We start from the raw sequence: 27553 nt of genomic DNA, 5'->3' as shown, positions 1-27553 counted from the left end.
GTTCCCTTTTTTTTATTGACCTGCCCTTTAAACAAGATTACTTTAAAAACAATGCTCCCCTGGTGAGACTTTTCAGTCAGACTCAAATGAACTTCTGTTTTAAAAGGAGCCAATTTGATTGGGCTTTCTTGACTTAACTTTATTAATTAATAAATGCGAGAAGAAATAGTAACACAACATATTTTCTCACAGATTATAAATAAGAAGTGAGTCCAAACAAAATGAAAGTAGGAGAAAGGTCAAAGTATTGCAACCTCATCCCTCCTGTTCCTCACTACCATTACCATGAAGCTGGGGATCAACCCGGATTCAAAGAAGAGCATCAGGAACAGCACAGACCATAAAATGAGATGTCAACCTGGTGAAGTTACAACACAGGGCTGTTTGTAGCCAAATAGCAGGGGCCGCATGTGACAAACAGAGAAAGTAATCCAACAATCAACACATCAGATCACAGCTCTGCAATCTTGGCACATCCAGCTGTGGGTGGACGATTAAGCAATTAACTGAAAAGGATAAAGGTTCCACAAACATTCCCATTCATAATGATAGGGGAGCTCAGCGTAGGTTAAAGCATTTGCAACCATCTTAGGACATTAGCAGAAAGAACTCCTACGTGATGTCCTGGAGTTGAGGTGTTTGACCTCTATCAACTATAACCAGTTTCCTTTGTGCTGGATGTAACTCAAAATAATGATCAGCTTTGTCTCTGATTCCCATTTACTACAGTTTTGCTAAGGCTCCGTGATATCATTTTTAAATGTTGCATTGATGTTAGGGGAATTTGATCATGTTTGGAGCCTGAAATGTTATGTGATAATACAATAAGCTTCAATCTGCAATTTGAGAGGGAGAGGGTACAATCGGAAGTGACAATATTTCTGTTGAATAAAGGGAACTATGGAGCTATGAGGGAGGAGCTGGCCAAAGTTCAATGGTGCAATACCTTAGCAGGGATGACAGTGGAGGAACAATGGTGGATATTTCTGTGTATAATGCAGAAGTTGCAAGATCAGTTCATTCCAAAAAGGAAGAAAGATCCGAGGAGGAGGCATGGGTGGCCGTGGCTGACGAGGGAAGTTAAGAAACATATAAAGTTAAAAGAGAAAAAGTATAACATAGCAAAGATAAGTAGGAAAACGGAGGATTGGGAAGCTTTTAAAGACAACAGAGAATTACTAAGAAGGAAATACGCAGAGGAAAAATTAGGTACGAAGGTAAACTGGACAATAGTATAAAGGAGGATAGTAAAAGTTTTTTTAGGTATGTGAAAGGCAAAAAAATGGTTAAGACTAAAATTGGGCCCTTGAAGACAGAAACAGGGGAATATATTACGGGGAACAAAGAAATGGCAGAAGAATTGAATTGGTACTTCAGGTCTGTGTTCACTGGGGAAGACACAAGCAATCTCCCAGAGGTAACAGTGGCTGAAGGACCTGAACTTAAGGGAATTTATATTTGCCAGGAATTGGTGTTGGAGAGACTGTTAGGTCTGAAGGTTGATAAGTCCCTGGGGCCTGATGGTCTACATCCCAGGGTACTGAAGGAGGTGGCTCGAGAAATTGTGGATGCGTTGGTGATTATTTTCCAGAGTTCGATAGATTCGGGATCAGTTCCTGTGGATTGGAGGTTGGCTAATGTTGTACCACTTTTTAAGAAAGGTGGGAGAGAGAAAGCAGAAAGTTATAGACCAGTTAGTCTGACCTCAGTGGTGGGAAAGATGCTGGAGCCTATTATAAAGGATGAAATTACGACACATCTGGATAGTAGTAACAGGATAGATCAGAGTCAGCATGGATTTATGAAGGGAAAATCACGCTTGACTAATCTTCTGGAATTTTTTGAGGATGTAACTCTGAAGATGGATGAGGGAGATCCAGTAGATGTAGTGTACCTGGAGTTTCAGAAAGCTTTTGATAAAGTCCCACATAGGAGGTTAGTGAGCAAAATTAGGGCGCATGGTATTTGGGGAAAGTACTAGATTGGATTGAAAGTTGGTTGGCTGATAGGAAACAAAGAGTAGTGATAAACGACTTCATTTTGGAATGGCAGGCAGTGACCAGTGGGGTACCGCAGGGATCAGTACTGGGTCCACAGCTTTTTAAAATATATATTAATGATATAGAAGATGGTATTAGTAATAACATTAGCAAATTTGCTGATGATACTAAGCTGGGTGGCAGGGTGAAATGTGCTGAGGATGTTAGGAGATTACAGGGTGACCTGGACAAGTTAGGTGAGTGGTCAGATGCATGGCAGATGCAGTTTAATGTGGATAAATGTATGGTTATCCACTTTGGTGGCAAGAACAGGAAGGCAGATTACTACCTAAATGGAATCAATTTAGGTAAAAGGGCAGTACAGAGAGATCTGGGTGTTCTTGTACACCAGTCAATGAAGGTAAGCATGCAGGAGTAGCAGGTAGTGAAGAAGGCTAATAGCATGCTGGCCTTCATAACAAGAGGGATTGAGTATAGAAGCAAAGAGGTGCTTCTGCAGCTGTACAGGGCCCTGGTGAGACCACACCTGGAGTACTGTGTGCAGTTCTGGTCTCCAAATTTGAGGAAAGACATTCTGGCTATTGAGGGAGTACAGCGTAGGTTCACAAGGTCAATTACTGGAATGGCAGGATTACCTTACATTGAAAGACTGGAGCGACTGGGCTTATATACCCTTGAGTTTAGAAGACTGAGAGGGGATCTGATTGAGACATATAAGATTATTGAAGGATTGGACACTCTGGAGGCAGGAAACCTGTTTCCATTGATTGGTGAGTGCCGAACCAGAGGACACAGCTTAAAAATACAGGGTAGACCATTTAGGACAGAGATGAGGAGAAACATCTTCACCCAGAGAGTGTGGAATGCTCTGCCCCAGAGGGCAGTGGAGGCCCAGTCTCTGGATTCATTTAAGAAAGAGTTGGATAGAGCTCTCAAGGATTGTGGAATGAAGGGTTATGGAGATAAGGCAGGAACAGGATACTGATTAAGGATGATCAGCCATGATCATATTGAATGGTGGTGCAGGCTCGAAGGGCAGAATGGCCTACTCCTGCACCTATTGTCTATTGTCTATTGTGATGATACATTTCAGCCTCCTCTTGTGGTTACCAGCATAACAGATACCAGTACTCAGCCAATTTGATTCACTCCATATGATAAACACATGAAGCACTGGATACAGAAAAGGCCACGCCATTCTTTGTACTGAAGACTTGTGCTCTACAACTAGTTGCATTCCTAGCCAAGATGTGCCAGGAAAGCTACAGCACTCCGCCCCAGAACCATCCACATCCCTAAGTAAGCTCCTTTCGCATACCATAACACTGCCATTTGCTCAACAATGTGATAAATTGCCTAAATTGGTTCTATCCAGCACAACAGAACAAATCCAATCTGGCCACTGACTGCTCTATCAGTCCACTCTCATTTAATTGCAAATGATGGAAGGTTTCAATGATCATGCTTCACGGTACTTATGGAGCAATAATCTGCTTGCCCATGCTCAGTTTGGATTCCATTGGGGCAACACTGCTTCATATCTCCTTGGAATCTTGGCTCAAACATTATCAAATGTCCATAATATCGACATTTTACACTGCATTATAAAATACCTTGCCCACATGAAGAAGTTATAATGGGAATGTTTGATCATAACTTCACAATGCTCAGTAGCATTCAATACCCTTCAATACTAAGGCTGTCCATTCTAACATGCAACAAGACTTGACAAGATTCCAGTTTGGAATGATAAGTGGCAAATAACGTTTGTGTTACACAAGTGCCAAGTAATTTCCATTTTCAATAAGAAATAAGCTCGCCGTCTGTCATTGATGTTCAATAGCATTGTCATCACTGCATCTTCACCATCAATGTCCTCGGGCTAGTATTGCTTAGAAACTTTACTGGATCAGCAATTTAAATATTGTGGCTCCAAGAGCTGAACAAAAACTGGGAATTTTGTGGTGGTTAACTCACCTTCTGCCTCTCAGAAGCCTTTGTAATGCCCTAATTGTTACTACCCATTGCAAAAGAAAATGATAGATTATCACAAAATGGGATGCTGTTTACTTGGGGAAAAAAAGAGAGAGCATGACATGAAATGTATATTTAAATCTCTATCTTCAAACATATAAATAAATTGTTATACAGGTGCGCAATTACACTATAATATTTTAAATTTGAATTCTATATACTTCTCCCATGAGATGTTTATCCTGAGTTTTTTATCCACTTTTATTAATATGGTACTCTTTACCTGTCATAGATGTAGAATTAGTGATATTGTGATAATTAATTTCTTTATAGGTATTCAACTTATGTTTATTTAAACCAAAATATTTGCTGAAGCTTGTTTTCAGGTACCCAAATAGATGCCAGAGACGACAAGTCTGGGATTTGTCCACAACTGGGCCTCAGATTTCGTCAGCATATTTATCGTGAGCTACAGAGGTCAATTGTTTGTCTGATGTGACTTTGCCAGTTTAGAAAGGCCTATATTGGCTTGCAGTGTTGCTGACAAAGATATTCAGGTAAACCCAGGGGGTTTGGAACAGACAAACATAAATAAATGAGGACAACAGGAGTAGCCTGCAGTAGGTGCTTTGGAGCTGGGATGTGCATATGAAAAATTTAAGATTATTTGTTCATCAGAGAATGCTTACTCAGAGTAAGTGAATCTTTGAGATGAATCCTTAGAAAGGAGTTTGTCTTGTCAGTGCCACATGGAAGGGAACCAGTGCCTGTTCAATGCAGCTTTCAGGCACCTGAGGTATTGAGGACATAGCCCCCAAAATTGGGCATTTTTGTACCAACTTCATGCATGAAAATGGGCACAGTCAGAGGTCCAATTTCTCCCACTCAGTACAGTTTAGACAGTAAATAGATTAGTATTGAACGCAATATATATTTTTCTCTAATTGTTTCACTGAAGTGAGAAGAATATGTAAACGGATTGAATTGAAAATTGAGTTGAATTTATTGTCACGCATACCGAGGCACAGTGAAAAGCTTAGTCTTGCGAACAATACAGGCTGATCACATAATTAAATAGCACAGGTAAGTAAATAGCAGGTAAACAGTGACAAAAACCAAAACACAGGCACAGGCAAATGCTAAGAGTATGTGAGTCCATTCAGTATTCTAACAACAGTAGGGTAGAAACTGTTTCAAAACCAGCTGGTGCGTGTATTCAGGCTTCTGTACCTTCTCCCCGATGGTAGAGGTTGTAGAAAAATATTGCCAGGGTGGGATGATCTTTTAGAATGCTGGCGGCCTTTCCTTGACAGCGGGTCTGATAGATGGATTCTATAGATGGGAGGTTGGCCTTTGTGATTGTCCAGCCAGGTTCACCACTCTCTGTAATGATCTCCGATGTTGAATGGTACAGTTGCCGTACAGGTAGTGATATATCCAGACAGAATGCTCTCAGCGGCGCACCTATAAAAGTTGGCAAGCATATTCAGCATCATGCCAAGTTTTCCCATCTGCCTGAGGAAGAAGATACGTCATTGGGCCTTTGTAACCAGTGCGTCCACATGAAGAGTCCAAGAAAGCTTGTTGTTGATGACCACTCCCAGGAGCTTGACACTCTCCACTCGTTCCACCTCTATGATGTTAATGTGTAGGGGGGGCATGAGTAACATCCCACTGAAAGTCAACAATAGGTTCCTTGGTTTTGCCAGCACTGAGAGCTAGGTTGTTCCCAGCGCAACATTTTTCCAGGTCTTCCACCTCCCATCAGTAGTCTGTTTCATTGTCATCTGAGATTCAACCGACTATGGTGGTGTCATCAGCAAACTTGTAAATGGCATTAGTTGAGTATTTAGTGACACAGTCATAGGTATACAGTGAGTACAGTAGGGGGCTGAGTACGCACCCCTGGGGGGCTCCAGTGTTGAGTATTAGTGAGGGTGAAATATGAGGATGAACACTGGTACAGATACTACCAGATACATTCTTGCATACTCACACAGACACTGCAAACTGTACAAATGCAACTGCCACACAATAATTTGTTTTAGCTTGTCTTGTGCAAATTTCCTTATTGCTTGACTTTAAAAATGAGACAAGAAACAGGCAACAACAGAAAGTTCTCTAAGGATAAGTAATACATTTGAATAGATTGTACATGCAAACATTTTCCTTTTGAGAAATTCTGGGAGAAAATGTACTCATTTTGTGTGGTGCAATTGAGCAATAAATGATATATATCGAAACTGTCAGTTTCTGCTATGGAAGTCAGTGGATAAAATAATTTATCATAATGCAAGCTCTTCAAAAAGCTATTAAGAAATAAAACTCATCTCATTCTAGACAAGTTTAATGTGAAGCTACTAAAACACAATTATATTTAATAATTATTTAAACACTGCACTGATATGTAATGCATTTGTAGTTTAGAAATCCTTTTAAGAATTTAGTTCTTGGTTTTTGTTTTAATGACTTGCAGAAGAGACCTCAGAGGCTTGAAAACTTGATTTGACTAAAATAGTCTTACATTTTGGGTTTTGTATTCTATAATTAATGGGGTCATAGTTTAACTGTTACATTCCATTGACTTCTGCTTTTTAGCTGTTTATGATATATGCATAAAATCCCTCTGTGTCATAGCTGAGGCGAAGTTTTAATGAAGAAGAGTTACCAGAACAATGCGCAAGAACTAGTTTGACAGAAAGTATACTGTTATATTTACAGATTTACAAATGAGATTGCTTGTTAAAACGTCTCATTTCAGTTCTCATTTAGTGGCGCAACATTTGCTTGGAAATTAACAATTTAATATGCTTCAAATCATTTCAGCAGAAACTCTCCAGCAATTTGTAGTGAAGAGATAGTTTTGTGATTTTTAAATTTTGATAACTGTTGAATAATGTCATTCAGCTGTTGGCTTCACCAAATGTTTCCTTCTCTGTTTTTTCTCAATTCGTTTTACCCGTCTATTTCACCTTTTCTGCCTCATTGAATAGAAATTTACCCCATTGCCTTCCCTAGTTATTTCTCAATGTCATGGTTTCTGGAAATAGACTTTTTCACCACATTGCATTTTACATACTGTTGGTAACGCACACTTGTGACAGGCAATTTTAAAGCTAAAGGATGACCAATAATATTCAAATGATAGTCAAGTTTTCTCATTCCAGCCACCCCTGTATCTATCTTTATTATTGAAAGTCAATCTTAAAATGTGAATTTCGCTAAAAGATTTTGCACTAAACTTGTGATTTGAAGTAAGGTGGGGAGGGGGCAGGGGTGCTGTAATGAGGAATACATTCCTGGCCATTCTGCCTATTGCATTTGTGTTTGTTTGCAAAATGATTTGCAAACCTTCACTTTTTGGAATTAGGGACATGGTTTGAAAATTAGGATCAGATCATTCAGGAGCGATGTAAGGAAGTACTTCTACATATAAAGGGTGGTGGATGTTTGGAACTCTCTTCCACTAATGGCAATTGATGCTAGATCAGTTGTTAATTTTAAATCTTAGATTTTTTTTGTTAAGGAAAGATATTATTGGATATGGGCCAAAGGCAGCTACTTGGAGTTAGGCCACGGATCAGCCACTGAATGGTGGAACAGGCTTTGGAAGGGCTGAATGGCCTACTCCTGTTCCTATGTATATTCACACACCTGCATTCAAAGAGCGCCATATCTAAACAGAAGCATTCACTTAGCTGAGATTAATAATGGTTGATAGAAATATAATAATGCTGCAGAATTTATGTAACCACTTCAGTAATTTGAGATTTCAAAGTGTTTTGCTGAGGACAGAATTCCTAGATGTTGTCCATTGGAACAAGCTTAAATATTGTGAATAATTCTTCAGAAGAGAAAGTGAAATTGTGAATGAGAGCAAAATGGCATTTAGACTAAATTCTCCTAACTATAAGCAAATCGCCAATAATCATCTGGGGTTCCTCCTTTATAATTCTGCTACTGTTTTGTGGATAATTGGACCATTTTAATATTTACTTCATTTCAGAAATGTAAGGAAAGATCATTAACAGAAACATGAAAATATGAGACAGTGTTGACTCAAGGTGGGCAGGAGGAGATAATGTAATTGTTTTGCATGGAGATGTTTCTGTTCAGGCAAAGTGCAAAGAAATAGTACTAAACAAGGTAATGCATTGTTTTGATCCTTTAAGTACAACGAAAGAGATTGGAAATGTTTGATTAGGATTAATGACAATAATTTACCTCAGTGCTTGAAATCGTGGCAAAATAGGCTTACTCTGAATATTAATATCTGTTGGGATATTCATATCACATTGGGATGAGTTGTTGAGAAGGGGAGCAGCTAAAATATATTATCAGTCTTTCATTGTGTATAAGAAAACAGTAATGGAGAATATGATTGTAGATTGCAGATGGAAGTCTATAAGAGATCTTTGGAGTCCAATATAAAGATTTGAATTAAAGACATTTATCAAAAGTAAATGATAGAAACCCAAACCACCAAGAAATTAATGAAAATTAAGCTTTCAAATAGAAAACTTAACTCAGTTTTTTAATCATGTAGCTGATTGGTTAGATGATGGTACTGTGATGGATGTGAGATAACTTGAATTTCAGTAGGTTTTGTTAAGATGCTTCATATTAAATTTGCAGCTAAAGTGAAAATTTATGGTAATAAGGGAAAATTTGGTAATTGGATAGAAAATAGGAGAAAGAGAATATTGAATAGTTCTAAAGCCCACAAGCAAAGTGCATCAAGTATATTGGCTTCATCACATTGGAATCCAATTTCAAAAGTGAATATGTAGATTCAAAGAATTTAAGTCTAATTAAATGGTGGAACTATACTGCAATATATTAATGGGTCCTCTAATGGATAATTATACAAAGGTCTTCAATCATATTGATGCGAAGCTACGAGGTCAATGGAAATGATGCAATAATGCAGTTTCTTTGTTTTGCCAGGGTAAACATTACTGAATATTGAACAAGTCTGTGGATGTTCTGCTTGATGTCCTACACAATATGGTTTTGAGACAGTAGCCAGAGGCCTACAATAATATATAAAGAACCTCCTCTTCTTCCTTCCAAGATCAAAATATTAAAGTTAATTTGGGAGAGATGGTATTCAGAGGAGTACATGATGTAAAATGTCCCATGAGATAACCTCAAGAATTTTTGAGTATTGGGAAATTAAAAACTCAAAAAGAATCCAACTCCCCAGAAATGCCCTTGAGTTTTTGATGGGTCGGAGGTTGTTGGGCTCAGTTTTTCTTTGATAGTTCGACATCACCACCTGCAGCGATCCATTCTATTAACTGGCCCAGAATTCTTCTTACAAATTCTTCCTTACATCAGAACTCTTTCAACCTAACTCCCGCAAGTGGAAGATTTCAGGAAGGTATCTGCTGTTTAATTTCAGGCAATCAGCCGTTGTTTATTTGTCAAACTGGGGTAAAATGAAAGCAGAAGCAACTGGAAACACTCAGCAGGCCCAGCAGCATCTGTGAAGAGGGAAAACAGCATTTATGCATTGAGTCCTGTTAGCCTTCTTCAGAATTGTGGGCACTTTGGAAACTGACACAATTTATCATGTCAGGCTCAGCTCTTGTCTGGTCATTTGCAGTCACCCCTGGGGATTTCATCAGTTGTTTATCCACGCATATTTCCTAATCAACTTATTCAGATTTTCTCTTATATACCTCTGGAGCAGGTGGGACTTTGAACCCAGATCTCCTGGGCCAGGACCACTGTGGCACAAGTGCCCTATTTATCAGCTGTTTGCTGTGGGAAATGTCACGCAGCCATCAGGTGGCTGCCGGAGAAGCTCCTGAGGCGATAATAATGGGGCTCCATTTTTCAAGACAATGTGTTTAAGTGACCCGGGGTGAGGGGCAGTCATTAGCCAAGGCCAGACTGCAAAGTCCTAAGGGTAGTAATTGAAATCCACAGGATAGAGGCAGTTGCACAGATCACCAGCAGGCGACTGGCCAGCGTTGTAAAATGTTCAATAACTGGATACAATCTGGAAAGGTGAGAGATAAGCGACCCCTAGATAACTGTATATTGCACAAGAGCTGAGTCGACTGGATGCACAGGGTGGTAACATTATCAGAGCAAGTTCACCGGTTGCATCATTGAGAACTAAAGTTGGTGATCCTTACATTGAAGCATACAGTGCAAAAGAGGCCCTTTGGTCCATTGGGTCTGTACCAACACTTGAAAAACACTTGATCTTCAACCTAATCCCATTTACCAGGACTTGGCCCATGGCCTTGAATGTTATGACTTACCAAGTGCTCATCTAGGGTCTTTTTAAAGGGTGTGAGGCAGCCTCTGAGGCAGACATTCCAGATCGTCACCACCCTCGAGGTAAAAAGGATTTTCCTCACATTCCCCCACCCCCCCAAAACCTCCTGGCCCTCTCCTTGAATGTGTGGCCCCTTGTGACTGACCCTTCAACTAATGGGAATGGCTACTCCTTATCCACTCTGTCTGTGCCCCTCATCACCTTATATCAGGTCTTCCACCCATCTTCTTCACTTCAACGAAAACAACCTCAGCCTATCCAATCTTTCCTCATAACTTACATTTTCCACTTCAGGTAGCATCCTAGTGAATTTCCTCTGCAGTGAATTGCCTAGAGATGGGGCACAATAGATAAGGAGCTATTGAAGAGTGATTGAAGAAGGTAACAGCTCATGTCAATCTTAAGCTGCAATTGGGTTGATCATGTGGAGGTATCTGCTGGGGCGGGGAGCCCCATCACCATACTTGTGTCAGACCCACAGAGGAAATAAAGTAGAGTTGAATATCCCACTGTAGTTGTTGCCTGGCTTCTCATTGGCTGGGAGTGGTGTGTGGAAGACGTTAGACACCACAGAGCTAACACATCCATAGCATGTCCCAACGCTGACACACACTTAACTCAGCGGTGCTGAATTTACTTTAGAATAAGGAGCACTGGATGAACAGGAGGGAGGAGAAAAATAAGAATGAATCAACTGTTCACAGCCCCTTTCAGAGGGTGGAGTTCAGAACTAGCCATGCTCCACTGGCTGAAGAAACTGGGGTTCAGGTTCTTCAAGTTTCCTCTGAAGAATCAAAGACTGATGAACTCCCAATTGTCAAAAGTATTGCAGAGGCATAGGCAGACAGCGGAGGAGCCCATACAGTGTTATGACTTAGGGATTTGAGCACATTAGCTCTTGCACTGAGTGAGTAGCCAAGGTCTTGAAGACCCACATGCAGCATCATTCGAAATACAAGCAGGAGCAGCCTACTGACACACACCAAAAGAAATGAGATGCTCTGTAACTTTGCTGCTTTGAATCATTGATGGCACAGAGTAAATGCCAGCTGTATTCCCGCTGGTGGTTTTATCCAGTATGCAAGGATTGTGGCGGTTATTAAGCCAGAGGAGGAGGTACCCCTTGAGGGGAGGTGGGGCACTGGTATCATCTCCATGGTCCCTATGAGGAGGAATGGTCCATGCAACTAGGTCTTGGGGCAAAGGGCACCGCTGCAATGATACAGATACAGCAGCCTTTGGAGGAGTTCCAAAAGTAGAGCGAGTACTTGAATATAGAAAGCTCCAGTAATCTGAGACGTGAGCAAAGACAAGGGAGCACGGTGTTTCCATCTCATCTTCAGCCAGAGGAGGAGCACTCTGGATGAGAAGGCACCATGTTGTTGTTGCATTATTGTATCATCTGGAGGAAGCTCACTAAATTTGTTTGACCAATCATTTCTCCCGTATTAATTACAATTGGTTGTACAGTTGATCAGACCTTTGTGTTCTTGAAGGGGGTTAGTAAATGGCAGTAGAAACCTGAATTGGATAGTTTTTGTGTGGCCATTGGATGACTTGGTTGTGTGTGCTTGTTTGGTAATTTCTCTCTTTGATAGGAATTGAGTTTCAGATTCATCTGTTACAAGAGCTGGGAGCTGCTCAAGTGAATTAACACAAATCTTGTCACTGTGCCAGCCTGCTGATTCCTCTCCTCCCTAATCTCCTCTGGGAAAAAAAGAGTGGTGTTCCAGTCCTCCTTATACAGGTTCAGCCTTTTTTTTATATAGGTATGTTACTCCACCTGACCTGGACTGGACAGCACCACCTAATCTGCTATGGCAAGAGAAGCACAATTTCATGATGCCAGTGGTCTATTTAATGCATGCAGGGTTCATTTGGTTCTAGTGTATTTCTGTATCAATGTCTGGGTATTGGATGGGTATCAGAAGCCACCTATTCAGAAGGTAAGATAAGAGACCATGGTGTTAGGGACAAGGTACTGTCATGGGACAGAGGAATGGCTGACTGGCAGAATGCAGAGAGTGTGGATAAAAGGGTCTTTTTCAGGATGGCAGCCAGTAGCTCTGGGTTTGTATGTGGTGGAGTTTATAAGAATGGTGAGGGATCTTATTGAAACTTACACAATACATGAGAGGCCTGGATAGATTGGACTTGGAGAAGGAGGAGAGGCTAGCACCAAAGGCAAAGCCTCAGAGTGAAGGGATGACACTTTAGAACTGCGATGAGGAAGGATTTCTTGAGCCAGAAGACAGAATTTGTGGAATTCTTTGCTGCAGATGTTTGTGGAGGCCAAGTCATTGAACATATTTAAGACAAAGAAAAATAGTTTCTTGATTAGAAAGAGGGTTGAGGGTTTCTGGGAGAAAGGAGGGGAATGGGGTTCAGAACCATATCAACCATGATTGAACAGCAGAACAGGTTTGACGGGCTAAATGGCTTAATTCAGCTCCCATATCTTATAGTCTTATGGTCTTACGATAACAAATGTCCCTCAACGGTCACACCTGGAACCTGGGTGTTGGCTGCTGGGGCTCCAGCATCTATGGCATTTGCAGGATGAAGGAACCATCCAGGGATCAACTCTCCTGGAACTGAATGTAGACCTGCAAGATGGGTTTCCTTATTTTCTATCATTGACCAACTATTGACAAGCTGGATAGGAGCAGAAGCCTTTTCTATTCAGGAATCTGGTGAACTGATTTATTGATGCGAGTGCACTCAATGAGCCCTTGGATTTGAGGGAATCTGTCTACAGTTGCCTCTCTGTCTGTACTGGCCCTGTGTCTTAAAGGCACTACACTCCTGAAAAGGGCTTCTGTGCATGGAGTACAGGATATAACATTGTTGAGCACAAAATGTGGATTGCTACATGGAATTATGATATTGTGGCTATAATAGGAACCAGGTTCAGGGAATACCTGGGCTGGGTATTGCTCATTTCTGGATACAAGATATTCAGAAAAGATAGGGCAAAAAGGGCAGAGTTGTGGGGGTATTGGTAGACCATTGCAGTGCCAGAGGAAGATTACGTCCCCAAGGATTCAAGGACAGATTGTTTGGTTAGAGGTGAGGAGCCAAAAAAGAGCTACTGACATTGTTTGGTGTAGTCTATCAGCCACCAATTAGTGAGATGGATGTAGAGAAATAGATCTGCAAGGACATTACAGAGAGGTGCAAGCTTATTGGAATCATAGAGCAATACAATGTGGAAACAGGCCTTCAGCCCACCATCTCAATGTTAACCAACAAACACAAACTACACTAATCCCATTTACCCTGCACTTTGTCCATAGCCTACTATGTCCTGGCATTGTAAGTCCTCACCATGCTTCTTAAATATTGTGAGAGTAGTTACTTCCACTGTCCTCTCAGGCAGGATGCTCCATAATCCTACCATTCTCTGGGTGAAGAAACTTTTTCTTCAGAACTCCTCGAAACCATTTACTCCTCACCTTAAACCTGTGCCTTCTTGTCTTAGACAGGTCTGCCATTGGAACAGATTCTCACAATCTACTCTGTCAATGCTGAACATGCTCCTGAGAACCAGACTGAATGCAGGAGTTTCTGAAGGGAGGTGAGAAAGCAAAGTGGGATTATGAAAAGCGACTGGCAGCTAACATGTGTGGGAGCTCTCCAGTCTTTGGTAGCCACAAAAATAGTAAAAGGAGGAATAGGGCCAATTTGGGACTAAAAGGTGGATTTACACATGGAAGCAGAGGGCATGGTTGGCACACTAAATTTATACTTTTTATCTTTATCTAGGAAACAGATGCTACACAGCTCTGGTGACAAAGTTCAGTCACTGGAGAGTTCAAATTAATATGCAGAAAGTATTAGATACACTGATGGTATTTAGTTGAGAAGCCACAGGGATCAGGTGAGATGGGAATTCTAGAGCTTCTGGCTATAATTTAATAGTCTTTCTTGGACTCAGGAATGGTGCCAGCATATTTCAGAATTGCAAATATTACTCCCTTGTTCAAAAAAGTTTGTGAGGATAAACCCAACAATGATAGGCTGGTCAGTTTCACTTCATTGGTGGAGAAACCTCTTGAAACAATCATTCGGAGACAAAAGTTATAGCCACATGGACAAATCTGCTAATTAAAGAGAACCAGCATGGATTTCCTCAGGGAAAGCCTGTGTTTGGCTAACTTGGAGTTTTTCGAAGAAGTAATGGAGAAGTTTGATGAGGGTATGCTTTTGATGTGGTGTACATGGATAGCCAAAACACATTTATATAGTGCCATTTAATGCAAACTTAGAGCTCATGGAGTAAAAGAAACAGTAGCAACATGGACTAAAAATGGCTGGGTGACAGGAAACTCAGAATCATAGATGCAGGGTCATAAAGTTGTGCAGCATGGAAACAGACCCTTCGGTCCAACTCATCCATGCTGATAAGATATTCTAAATGAATCTAATTCCATTTGCCAGCATTTGGCCCATATCCTGAGAATAATGGCCAGTGGATATTTTACGTGCTAGAGGGCTAGTGGAGATCCTCAGGGGTCAGTAAAAGGACCATTGTTTTTCTTGATACATATTCACAATCTGGATCTTGGTATGGTGGGAATAACTTTGAAGTTTATCAATGATAGAAAACATGGAAGCATTGTAAACTGCGAGGGGACACTATTGAACTTTAAATGTACATTGACAAGTTGGTGAAGTGGGCAGATAGAGACCGAGGCGGAGAAATGTGAGACTACATATTTTGGTAGGAAGAACATGGAGAAACAGCAGAAAATAAAAGCAACTATTAATGATGATAAGGAGCAGAGAGACCTGGATGTATATGTGTATAAGACATTAAAGATAGCCAAGCAGGTAGAGAGAACAATTAAGAAGGTATTCAGTATCCTAGATATTATTAATAGGGGCACAGAGTACAAGAACAAGGAGGTTATGCTGAATGTATATAGGAGACTAGTTAATACTTTAGCTGGATTAATGTGTACAGTTTTGGGTGCCGCACATCAGGATGTGAATGTGTTGGAAAGAATGCAGACAAGATTTCCAAAAAAACTTCCAAGGTTGAGAAACTTCAGTTAGATAGATAGATTGGATAAAATGGAACTGTTTTCCTCGAAGGGGAGAAGGCTAAGAGGAGAGTTAATGGCAATTTTCTGTCAGATTGCTACTTCTGAGTGCATGACCCCAAATTTTAGTAGCAAACTTGCTGTGCGGGGGTGGGGGGGGGAGAGGGGTTATGACTCACAGTTTGAGAAATTCTGAAGAAGATCATTAACTATCAGTTGATGTAGATAACAGTTAGTCAACAGCCCTGATATGTTACATATAGAAACATGTACAATATAGATGGTGACTCAAGCAATGTTATAAACATTTTTGGAACAGGCTGAGAAATTGAAACTAACTTGTTAATTTAATTGGTAGATGTAAAGTTAAAAATAATTGAATTAGTTACAAATCCATTTTATAGCATTTCATGTTTAGTGTGATTGCTTTTCCTATCACAGGTAACTAACAGAAGTTACGGCAGTTATTTAAGTCCTTGATTTAAAAATGATGACATAAATACTTTTAAATGTGTGAATATGTGAGAACATGGCATGGTGGATATGTCGCGTTAACAACATACCAGTAATGGTTGTATTTCTGACAGCAGTATGAAATAATCCCTGATCTTTTCACTGCATTTCAAAGATCCAGTTTTTAAAATGATTACTTTCCACTAACATGATAAATCTTAACATAATTCAATTGAAATCCTTCTCTGAACAGTTTGTAAGTTTTGTAAAGGCTATTATAGATTTTTCAGAGTATATAGATTGTCACAGAAAGCAATAAACCTTCGCAGTGTGAGCTTTTGGAACAAATAAATTATTTATTTAGATGCAATATCATTATGTAGAGATTGAAAAAGTCATTCTTTGGCTTAAAATGGATAGGTTAGCTCAATCACTGCCATTTGATTCAGTAAGAGGCAAAATAGCTATAAATGTCTTTAAGACAATATGGTAAAAACAATGACTGCAGATGCTGGAAACCAGATTCTGGATCAGTGGTGCTGGAAGAGCACAGCAATTCAGGCAGCATCCGAGGACAGGCAAAATCGACGTTTAAGACAACATGCCTATTGCAAGATAATTTTCTAATGAACATAGAATGAATGAAAATGGGTAAGAGTGGAACAATTAAGACACAATATTTATTCTCTTTTTTTGGTTCAAAATATTGTCTGGAAAAGTTACGCAATGCTGCATTTAAATTATTATCATAATTTCATATTGAAAATGTAACATTGTTTAAATCTTTTCTGATCAAAATTTGAAAGTATCCTGTTATCCTTTGTTCCTTGCTTTATACTAGTTGGTTTTCCCTTTACAAGTGGGCCATAAGATTTTTATTTTGCTGGTATAACAATTTTTATTGTTGAAGATTTATATTCTATGCAAAGGCAATCTCATTTCGAGTAGGATCATAAACTGAACTAGGCGAAAGTGAGGACTGCAGATGCTGGAGATCAGAGTCGAGAGTGTGGTGCTGGAAAAGCACAGCAGGTCAGGCAGCATCCGAGGAGCAGGAGAATCTTGATGAAGGGCTTTTGCCTGAAATATCGATTCTCCGGTTCCTCAGATGCTGCCTGACCCGCTGTGCTTTTCCAGCACCACACTCTCAACTCAAACTGCAATGTGCTGAGTTTTTTAAGCAAATATGTGTAAATTTTCAAGTGGTGAATACTTTGCGATGATGTATCCCTTTCCCCTCCTTTGGTGAAAAGGTTGGTGGCATCATGCTGACTTTAAACCTGACTTTCCCACAGACAAAATGGGCAGCAATTGGCCTTAATTCAATGAGTGGGGCTTCCCCTCAAGAATGGATAGCCTTGCATTTGAGTTATAGAGTCTTGGAATCATATAGCACAGTAACAGATCCTTCCATTCAACTCATCCATGTTGACCAAGTTTCCGAAACTAAACTATTTCCACTTGCCTGCCTTTGACCTATACCTTTCCAAACCTTTCCTATTCATGTGCCTATGCAAATGTCTTTTAAATATCACAATTTATCTGCATCTACCACTTCCTTGGGCAGTTCATTTCACATATGAAGCACTCTCTGTGTGAAAACGTTGCCCCCTCAGGTCCCTTTTAAAAATTTCTTCTATCACCTAGTTTTGAACTTTTCCTCGGGAAAAGATCTTGGCTCTTCACTTTATCTATGCCCCTCATAATTTTATATACATTTATAGGGTCACATTGGCTAGCAGCTCTGTTAACACAACAGTGCCAGGAGACAGTAGTGGCCACTGCTGGCACTGTAGGCAGTGGTCTGGAAGGAAGATGTCTCCTGGACTTCAAATTAAGTCTAAACATTTTGATCAGGCATAGTTTACAGACCCCAGCAAGGCAGGCAAGGGGACAGAAGGTCAGGCTTTAGAGCTTGGGGAGAAGTACAAAGTGGGTTTACCATCTTAGAGCATAGTGAAGCCCAAATAAGGTAACCCATTCCTTTCCCACCATCACTACCCTCAGCTGAGGAAACCAGAACCATGAAATATGCTGGGCTGTTCATGATTCTTCTCCCTTCCCCAATGGCATGTCAGAGGCAGAAGGAAACCCGTAAATGGCCACCAATTGGATAGTTAACAGCCTCAATAGGATTCAAAGCAGATTGGCTGCCTGACACTTTATTCACCTTGCTGTAATGTGGGGACAGATTGGAGGTGAGGCAGGATGTGGTAGGGGAAAGGAATAGTGCTGAGTTTATAGGTTGGTTGCTCAATTTATTTTCCATGTCCTCTTCAGTGGAGGCTGTAAAATCTAGTCCCAAATATTCAAAGTCAATTCAGAGCATGGCCAGTTGGAACCACAAAATTTTCTTTGAAAATTCAGAGGAAAAGAAATTGGAAAAGAATGGCCTCTAACAGAAAAGAAAGAGTTGAGAGGCTCAGATTGATATTAACTTTTCTTATTCATAATGTAAGCAATAATGTTGTCATATCCATGTGTAAAAAGCTGCTGCATTTGTCCAAATACCAATCATAGCTTCACTTCAAAGTAGATCACTACATGTGAATGACTTACAAATGGTTTAACACATCACTAGTAACATTAAAACAAACTATAAGGGCCCTGTTGTAGCATAGAGGTAGTGTCCCTGCCACTGGTCTGGGAGACCTGATTTAAAGTCCCATCTGCTCCAGAGGTGTATAGTTACATCTCTGAATAGGTTGATTAGAGGGATAAGTTAAATTAAAAATAACTGCTTGATTTAGCTCTTTCCTTAACTTTTGATAGTTTGTACTGTCCTTAACAGGTATGTATGTAAATTAATCATTTAGTTTAAAAGATACCATGGGTGATTTGGTGATGGGAAAAAAAATCAGTTGTGTGTGAGCACTTTCTTATATAAAAAAATCTATGAGGCTATCTTGGCACAGTTGTAGTGTCAGTACCTCTGAACCAGCAGACCTATCTTCAATTCCCACCTGCTCCAGAGGTGTGCAATAACTTTTCTGAACAAGTAGATTAGCAAATATTAAAAAAAAGAACTGTTTCCTTCTTTTGAGCATATCAATTTAAATGGAATTGTTGGTGGGTGATTAGAGGCCTTAAAAATTATCAGATGCTAATTTTGAATGACTGCTAATATTTGAAGCATTTTTTTTAGACTCATTGCATCAGAATAAGAATTTTCTAAGGAAACTGTGGTAGTGAACTGAAGAATAGTGATGATAGTTTCAGAAAAGTTAGAAATGGCAACCCCAGGCGGTATAAATAAACACCCTCAGTAAGGAGAGTGGTGAGTGTCTTGGGAAAGATAATAATGACAGCATCAACAATGACAAAGGTGTTAAGTTCCAGAAAAGATAGTCATGAGATGTCCTGTAAGAATGATAAAAAATAGCAGTTTGGGGATAGATGCTGATGGCAGTCTACAGAAAAGATGTATACGGTTGTCTTCAGAAAGGAGAGAACAGATTGGAGATGGAATTTGCATGAAATGACCATAACATTATCTAATCTGATTTATAATCAAGACAGGAGCATTACGTGGTTCATGTAGCTGTAGTGTTTTATAATTTAATACGATTAATATTTCAGTGTACTTTTAGTTATGAGATAAAATAGATACTTCCAAAGACAAGTTCCTTTTAGATACTCATATTTGAATAATCAACATTATCATAACATTTACTGACTATAGCACAGGCTTTAATGTGAAAGTATTTAAGAGTAATATTCTCACCATGACTGACTGAGATTTCTACTGAAACAAAGGAGTTCAATAGATTAGAAGAGCATGATATGACTGCTGAATAGGTTCGAAATTATAATAAAGTCTCCATAAACATACCTAAAATTTTTAACGTATTGTATGGAAGAAAAGGAGTTTATGGCATAAATTGGATAATTATAAACATACAAATAACAAGTTACAAATATAAAACATTAAACATTTCAAGCAATAAAAAAACACTTGTGTAATAATTAATGTTTTCCATTCCAACAAGGAATCTGTGCTTTCTAAGAATATAACCAAACCTAAACAGGATTCAAAACTAAAGCTGTGGGAGAGCTCCAGAACAACTTGCTGAAGTTTATGCATCATTTTTTTCCCCATGGTAATAATTAATTCTTTGCATTTACAATGATCGTTTTGTCAATGGCCTTACTCTGAAACAGGATCTGTGTTATAGTTGGGCCATGGTGGTCCTCAATGTCATAAGATTTCGGTCAGGATTTCTGATAGATGTAGTCAATATTATGAGGGCCATCAATTTTCCTTTCTAAAGTCATTAAGTCATGCATATTTATTGATTTTTCCTCTCTTGAAAGTATCAGATAATGAGTGTAAAATGAGACACCATTACTTAGCTATCAGCAAAGGTCACTGTATAGCAACCCACTATTTTTGTTAGGTGGAAAGCATTAGAAAATCAGGAAACTATCACTATGAAACATAATAAACTGCAGCAATATGATTGACACAGCGAAATGATAGTTGCTAATTACCACAGTATTTTCACGTCAGACTATTTTCCTTTTTGTGAACACTTAGACTGTTTCAGCTTTCAAATCGTCGATTTCACATATTGTAGCAGATTTGGAGTTGACAAAGCTCTTCAAAACCTTTTTGTCAAGTGGCACTCCACTTTGGGATTTTCTTTCCTGTTCAAGGTTTTCTTTGCAACAGAACCATTTTGAATCAAAATGGTGGTGGGGGAGGGGAGGTTATAATGGAAAATATTGCAGTTGTTAAGGCTTAGCAGCACTACAGGGTAATCTGTTGCTTCAGGGACACTCTGGGGAATTGACTTTACTTTTCCATTTTTTTTTCCCTGAATGTGATGTTTTGTACAAGTGTAATCTGTGAACTTACCTCATGGGGAAATTGCAGGTGCAAGGCTGAATCCTGGCACCCTGAGACACTGAACGTTTAAGCAGTGACTTGCTGTTCCACAAGCCTGCTCCTTTGTACTTAACTCCAAATAGATAAAATAAAAGCTACAATTAAAAAAAAATCTACAGCATTAGACACATTAAAAAAAACAATCATTTTATCCTTTTTTAAAAAAATTCCTCCCTTTCTCTTCACATTGATTCGTGGTTTGTGAGCTTCATTGGCTGAACCAACTTTTATTGTCCATTCCCAGGTTTCCTCGAGAAGATGGTTGCGAGCTGGCTTCTTGAACCACTGCAGTCCATATGGTGTACGTAGACCCCACAATAGTATCGGGTGGTGGGGGAGTTTCAGGATTTTGACCCAGTGACACAGAAGGTAGTGATCCATGCTCATTGTTTCTCCACTAGTTGAGCTCAGGAGCCCACCACTCTTTATGTTAGAGCCTCAGCATGCTTTGCAACCATGGACAGAGTTTCATAGCCAAACTCCCTATTAATTGCTCACGTATATGCATTTTCCAACAGGTGATCACAATAGGGTTGTCAATTCCTTTTAGATATCATCGAAGAGGTTTGAACACATGATTTCTTCCAAGTGCCTCACCATTTTCTTATGCCAATTAGAAAGCAGCCACTTTGTTACCTTGATGTAATTCATGGCTGTTAGCCTTTATTGTCCCTCATTTATAATCAAACTTTTGGTGAAAATAAAAAGCAAAACAGCATTTTTAAGTGCCTCTATCATTCTCACCTCGATTTTTGCAGCAGTTTTCAGGAGATTAATCTCAAGTTTCTACAGACTCCAAGAAAATCTCATACCTGAGATTACTAGCAGGAAACTTGGAAACATAACCGAACACCAACAACAGACTAACCATAGTAATCTTGCTGTCATTATTGGTTGAGATACTGTTATCACAGCACAGACCAGGGTTTGGTACATAGACCTTTCTGAACACTATGATATTGAACCAAACTGTACAATGATTACATAGCAAGCTATAACATCAGGTTATATTTTAACAAAATAATTTTAATAACAAAGTAAATGAAAGTCTCAAATAGATGTAAACAGAGTTATATGTCTTTTTAAATATAAAGGAAACATCCCCAACTCTTTTTTTTACTATAAAACAAATTAGAATTCACATTTGTATCAAAATGATTATGACTATGTTAGCTCTAACATACAAAGTATCAGTGAATTTCCTGATAATTGTAATAACTTGTGTTTTACTAGGGGTTTTGCTCAGTTTTCATGGGACAGGATGGGGATGGGTGGCAATCACAGATAGATGACCTGAAAGTTCCTGGAATATATTTTCCGTGAGCATCTCCTTTCACAGAGAATGGCATATCACAGAATTAAGCCTTAAGCTGAATGATTTGCCTAAAATTTCAGTTTTTAATGTTGCTACAATTATCTTTATTTTGTTGTCAAAGTTTGGAGAAGAGGTTATGTCTATTGGATTGCCAGGCAATTGTAAATTAAATACATTCAGTTATTAGTTTCTCTGAGTCACTCCTGCATGAAGCACTTGGTATGCATAGAATGCCATTCATGTGACCGCAAAGTTCCACTCCAGACTGAATGATATTCATAGTCTATCCTCCCACAATGTCATCAGCAGAATAGAACCTTCAGTATTTTATACAAAATGGAATTCAACCCAAACAAATAGTTTTCTCAATGCTTGCATGAATATATTCAGTAGCATGAATATATAGTCAGAAATTAGCCTAAAATCTCAATGTCCAGGCAAGCTCCAGCTAGAACTTCTAAATTATGAAGGGTTATGAAGGGATTGACAACTCCCTTGCTTTAATGCACTGGTTAAAATGCATATTTATGCATAATTAAGTATAGACTATATTTCTGTAACTTGGTGAACTGGAAGCAACCTTTTTTTTAAGATATCCGTACTCTTGCAGCCCCTGATCACAGTCACTCTTCTGAAAGCTAGCTCAAACTCAATTATGTAGTATCCTGTTCCACCCTCTCTCCACCCTTCAGGCACTCTGCCTGTATTCCTGATGAAGGGCTTTTGCCCGAAACGTCGATTTTCCTGCTCCTCGGATGCTGCCTGAACTGCTGTGCTTTTCAAGCACCACTCTAATCCAGAATCTGGTTTCCAGCATCTGCAGTCATTGTTTTTACCTTTTTATCCTGTTCAATGTCAACTGTTTTTGTTTCCTTCCTTTCTGCACCTCCATTGATGCCGAACCCCTCAGTTGCGCCATTATTACCATTAGTTTTGCTTTTTTCAATCTTTTTGCTGCCAATTTGCCAAGCTTTATCCTGTATAAACTTCAATTCATGTAGAATTTTGCTGTTGACCTCCCCATCACCAATGCCAATTACTGATTGCCCTGGCTAAGCTCCACTGGTCTCTCATTCCTCAGCATATTGATTTCAAAATTCCCATTCCCATCTATAATGACCTCTAGAACATTACAGCAACTGCCTTTGTCATCCCATTCAGCTTATTCTGTATGTGGTAATCTAACCAACTGAGTATTCTCTCCTGTCTTACTCTAATATTATTGGCAGAGCATTTAGCCTCCTCTTGCCACACATCAGAGATTGCTTTCAAAGTTATCTGTCTTATTACATTGTTTCCTACTTCAAAAAATCATCTATTGCTTCAGTGATACCCACAAAAACCAGCCCTAACTCCTTTCCCATTCACCCCCACCTCACATGCCCGTTATTTCTTAACTGTACTGTTCCTACTTGAGGTTAACTAAAAGTTTTGCTATTCCAAAATCTTCAATTCTGATTAAAAGTGAAACATTCTTTCTTCACAGTTGCTGCCTGACTCCCTGAATATTTTCATTATTTTTGTTTTTATTGCAGATTTCCAGCACCTACAGTATTTTGCTTCTGTTCTCAATATATGTAGTTCTTATTGCTTTGTATTTATCAGTCAAAAAATTTATTTTATTGTTATTATATTATTTTCAATACATCAATACTTTACCTCCTGTCTATAATTTCCTTTGGTGAAATTTGTGACAGAATTATTTTCATGGAGAACATCAAATAAATTAGAACTTGCTTTCATGAAGCCAGAAATATTCTCTTAAATATTTAATTTTTCTTGATGCTGCACATGACTGGACATTCCACCCAATTGAGTGACTTTTGCATTATTCAAAGCAACTAGACCTATTGTTTTCTATGTATATTGTTTACTTACAAAGTGCCTTACAACAGAATTGTATCTCTATCAGTTACTAACATAATTCTAAATATGATCATAAGAATGATTTCAGCAATGCTTTTATTCATGATGTCATCAAAGGAAGAATTCACAATTATATATTCATTGCTGCGACTGAGCAGTAGTTTTATGGCAAAATGTACAAGAACAGAGGAAGTTCGAGACAAGGTTTGGTTTGAAAGAATGTGGAAGGTTTATTTTAAATTCATGCTCAGGATTTGGACATTGTTGGCAAGGCTAATAGCTTAACTAATCCGTTGTTTTTCTGAAAATAGTGGAATAGCCTATAGTGGTTTGGTGCTATTGACTGTCTTACTTATCCCCTGAGGATAGTGATGAGCCAGCCATATTGGAAGGGAAGCATATTGGCGACTTATCAGATCTACAGATACAATACATGTTTCTATATTTCCGAACATATTAATACCCAAGCAATAATATATCAAGAGCAATGATCAATCTGTTGCAAACTATAGACTGTTCTCAAAGACTCATTTTTACACTAGCTAATGTGTTTAGACAATTACTGATCAATGACAGTTCTATATGCTACCTCAAAGTAATTTCATGCTTTTATTTATTATGAAATAAAGTTTCAACAAAGAAAGGGATTTCTTGGGTAATATTTCTGATCAACAGTCAATTCTGTTTTCTTTCGAGCTACAAAAATTAACCTCATTGAAATGAGAGCAATGCAAATGGAATCCAATCTTCCCCTGAAATATTAGTATTCATGAAATGCAAATAACTAAAATAAATTACCCCAATATTAATTTTGTTTTGAGTAAACATCAATGAATGTGTTGATAATATTTTGATAATAAAGAAAATGGGGATTTAAATGGTGAGAATCAAATTGCAATTAAGGTCAGATTTTAATTGTGTGCTTAAACAAAACAACCTCTGTTCAAGGTCATACAGAATAAAAGGAAAATGTCAAATGGGCAAGAATTTGGATAGAAACTTCCTTTAAGAGATTTTTTAAAAAGTAGATTCCAATATACAGTGGCTGAGTAATTCACATGAAACTACAATTTGTAGGTTTTAATCCAAGAGATGTCTATTATTTGAAATTGCTTTTTCCAACCAGGCAGTACAAAGAAAGAGCACCATATGGACACATGGTGTCCTCTCTTGAATGAGGGGAGGGTTAATTGAGTCTGTACTGCTTATCATGACTAGCACTGTCTGGTGGATGGTCATGGAATGACATGGGCAGTGATTTTTGCTAAGTCAATAACCAAGATTATTTTTGGTTAACTGAGAAAGCTTAGATGGTTTATGGTTTGCAAGACAAAGTAAATAAACTATTGAAGGTATATATGATATATAAAATGCCATTTATACACAGTTAATAGTATATATTCTTTGATTCCATTTCAGGAACCAATTTACTATAAAGTCTTGTATTTTTATCTGTACTTGATATTAATTTGATAAGATTACAATAGCAGTTATTTTGAATTTTTATATTTATTCTGGGATTAAACTATTTAAAAAAGTGGCAGAATAGAATTAGCTACTTTTCTAGAAATTAAAATCTTCACAATAACTGCAGTTTCATTAAACAAATGAGTTGGCAACATTAAAGCTGAATAATACAAATATTCTTAAGGAACAACTGAGTCAAAGATATTGCATTAAGGGAAATTGGAGTAATTCCTGTCTAATTGTACCCAGCATGATAATGTAAACAATATGATGATGTGGTTATATAACCGTGCAATTGCTTTAATCCTAGACAGCACCTGAGACTTGTTTTGGCTATCCAAATACAAAACATGTCTGGTATTTCTGTTGCTTTGAACTTTGGTTCGCATTGATGGCCTTCTTCAGCTACTGCTCACAGCAGCCTTGTCTTTTGCCAAAACTGCAGTTTGCCACACATGAACTGCTTATTAATCAATCGAAGAGCTTTCCATGGCAACAGCATTCTTGATAGGGCTTTCTGCAGTGATCAGTCTCTCACAACTACAAATTATCAATACTGATTACTAGATTGGTGCAGTGGGGAGGGATCATTGTTGTAGGCACTGCAGGGCTGGCTGCTCTCCCAGAGTTTAGTTTCAATGTGTTTGCATACAGCTCCATCTCAGATTAAGCACCCCACCCTTCCCACCTTGTTCTTTGCCATTGACTGCACACGTAATTTACATACAGATTTCCTCTTTTCCTCATCCACTGAACAAGCCTAAATGGAGACATCTGTCTCTAAAGAGAGAACTAATTTCAGTGATGTGCTCATATTGTTGAAAATCCCAGATGGTAATACTTAATAATAGGACAGAACCTTCTAATTAGCATCTGGTAGTTTTCTGACACAATGTCTTGCTGCATCATTCCTTCTTTGAGTTCTAAGCCATTGTTAAGTGTGAATAACAAAATACTGCAGCATTTGAATAGTTTGATTATTGATTTTAATACAATTTTTCACTTATTAAATTGTGGACTGTAATTTTGCAGACACTTGTTCATCTATATTGATCTAACATATTTAATACTGTTAAGGTTTCATTATTTTTATTTTTGTAATATCTGCAATTTCTACAATATTGATCTTCATATCTCCCACTGGAATTTCATCCAAGTAAAATCAAAACTGATACATTTTAAATGGTAACTCAATGCTGAAAGAAAAGCCACATGGGTGGGGTCTGCCTGCATTGTGTTGTGTTCTGACAAAAAAAAACGTAGCAAGCACACCACCGCAAAATACCCAAATGTACCTTTATTCTCAGAAGATGTTAAGGATTTTACATCCATTAAGGAATAAAATATAAACCAATTTCAGAATAACAAAGCAAACGTTGCACCAAGTTCCTATCTTTTGTTACACTGATGTTTTACATCTAATCGAGCCTTTAAAACTTTAAGGTTTCTTTTTTTAACCATGACAGTATTTTTCATCTACAATTACAACAAATTACGAATAATAAAGCTAATGTCAATAATTTTCAAGGTGCTGCTCTCATGTCTGGACATTTTGGAAAGCACTTTACTACAGAACAGATATGTTTGAGGAAATGCTGAAAATTGACTTTCCATTTAGCGATTAGCAGAATGAGTCAATTACATGAGTTTCCTTTTTTTTAGAAATAAGCCCATCCAAAACAGATTTGTTTTTTTAAAAGAAAAAAAAACCTATATAGGTGAAGACACAAAATTTTCCGCTGAGAGAAAAAAGAAGACGGGTATTACGAAAAGTAAGGAATTCTTACCGATTGCTGTTTTAGACATGGTGGAGGATGCAAATACTCAGCAGCTGGGAGGGAAAAGGGTCCAGCTACAGCAGCGTAGAGAGAGATGACTGAATAAGGCACTGAGTCAGCAGTGTGGAGCTCTGGAAGGGAAAGAATACAGGCTGACTTCTATGAATAATAATCATCTGCCAAGCAAAGCAGATTGGCTGAAGAGATCCCTTGACATGACTGGTGTATTCTCTGGATCTCCAGGTATTAAATATTGATCCACCAATGATGCTAAAGCACAAAGTGCCAGTATGCAGTTTAAAAATGCTAATAAATATTGAGTCACCCCCCCTCCTTTTCCAGTGGCACATTCCATGCAAGATGTTCAATGTCTGTTATCAATAATTGATGTTTTGGAAGCAGTATATTTTATAATAGCTGAAAATTCTTCTGAGTGCTTTTCCTGCGCAGGCATTAGGCGCTGTCCGTGGTGCTG

General features: G+C 38.6%; 1 protein-coding gene across 1 annotated transcript in view; it reads right to left on the bottom strand.

The window, feature by feature from the left end:
• Positions 1-27228, bottom strand: part of stmn2b (stathmin 2b) — a 56392-nt gene extending 29164 nt beyond the window's left edge. Inside the window, exon 1 of the mRNA XM_087985811.1 lies at positions 27088-27228. Within this exon, the coding sequence (XP_087841937.1) occupies positions 27088-27106 (19 nt within the window). The 5' untranslated portion in view covers positions 27107-27228. The remainder of the gene's footprint in view (positions 1-27087) is intronic.
• Between the last annotated feature and the right edge of the window lie 325 nt (positions 27229-27553).

This window comes from Chiloscyllium plagiosum, unplaced genomic scaffold (genome assembly GCF_037043375.1).
Source record: "Chiloscyllium plagiosum isolate Xiang-an unplaced genomic scaffold, Cpla_swu_hap1 HiC_scaffold_4, whole genome shotgun sequence".
Classification (NCBI taxonomy): Eukaryota; Metazoa; Chordata; class Chondrichthyes; order Orectolobiformes; family Hemiscylliidae; genus Chiloscyllium; species Chiloscyllium plagiosum.
Note: the sequence above shows the minus strand (reverse complement) of the source record. Positions and strands in the feature narration are given on the sequence as shown.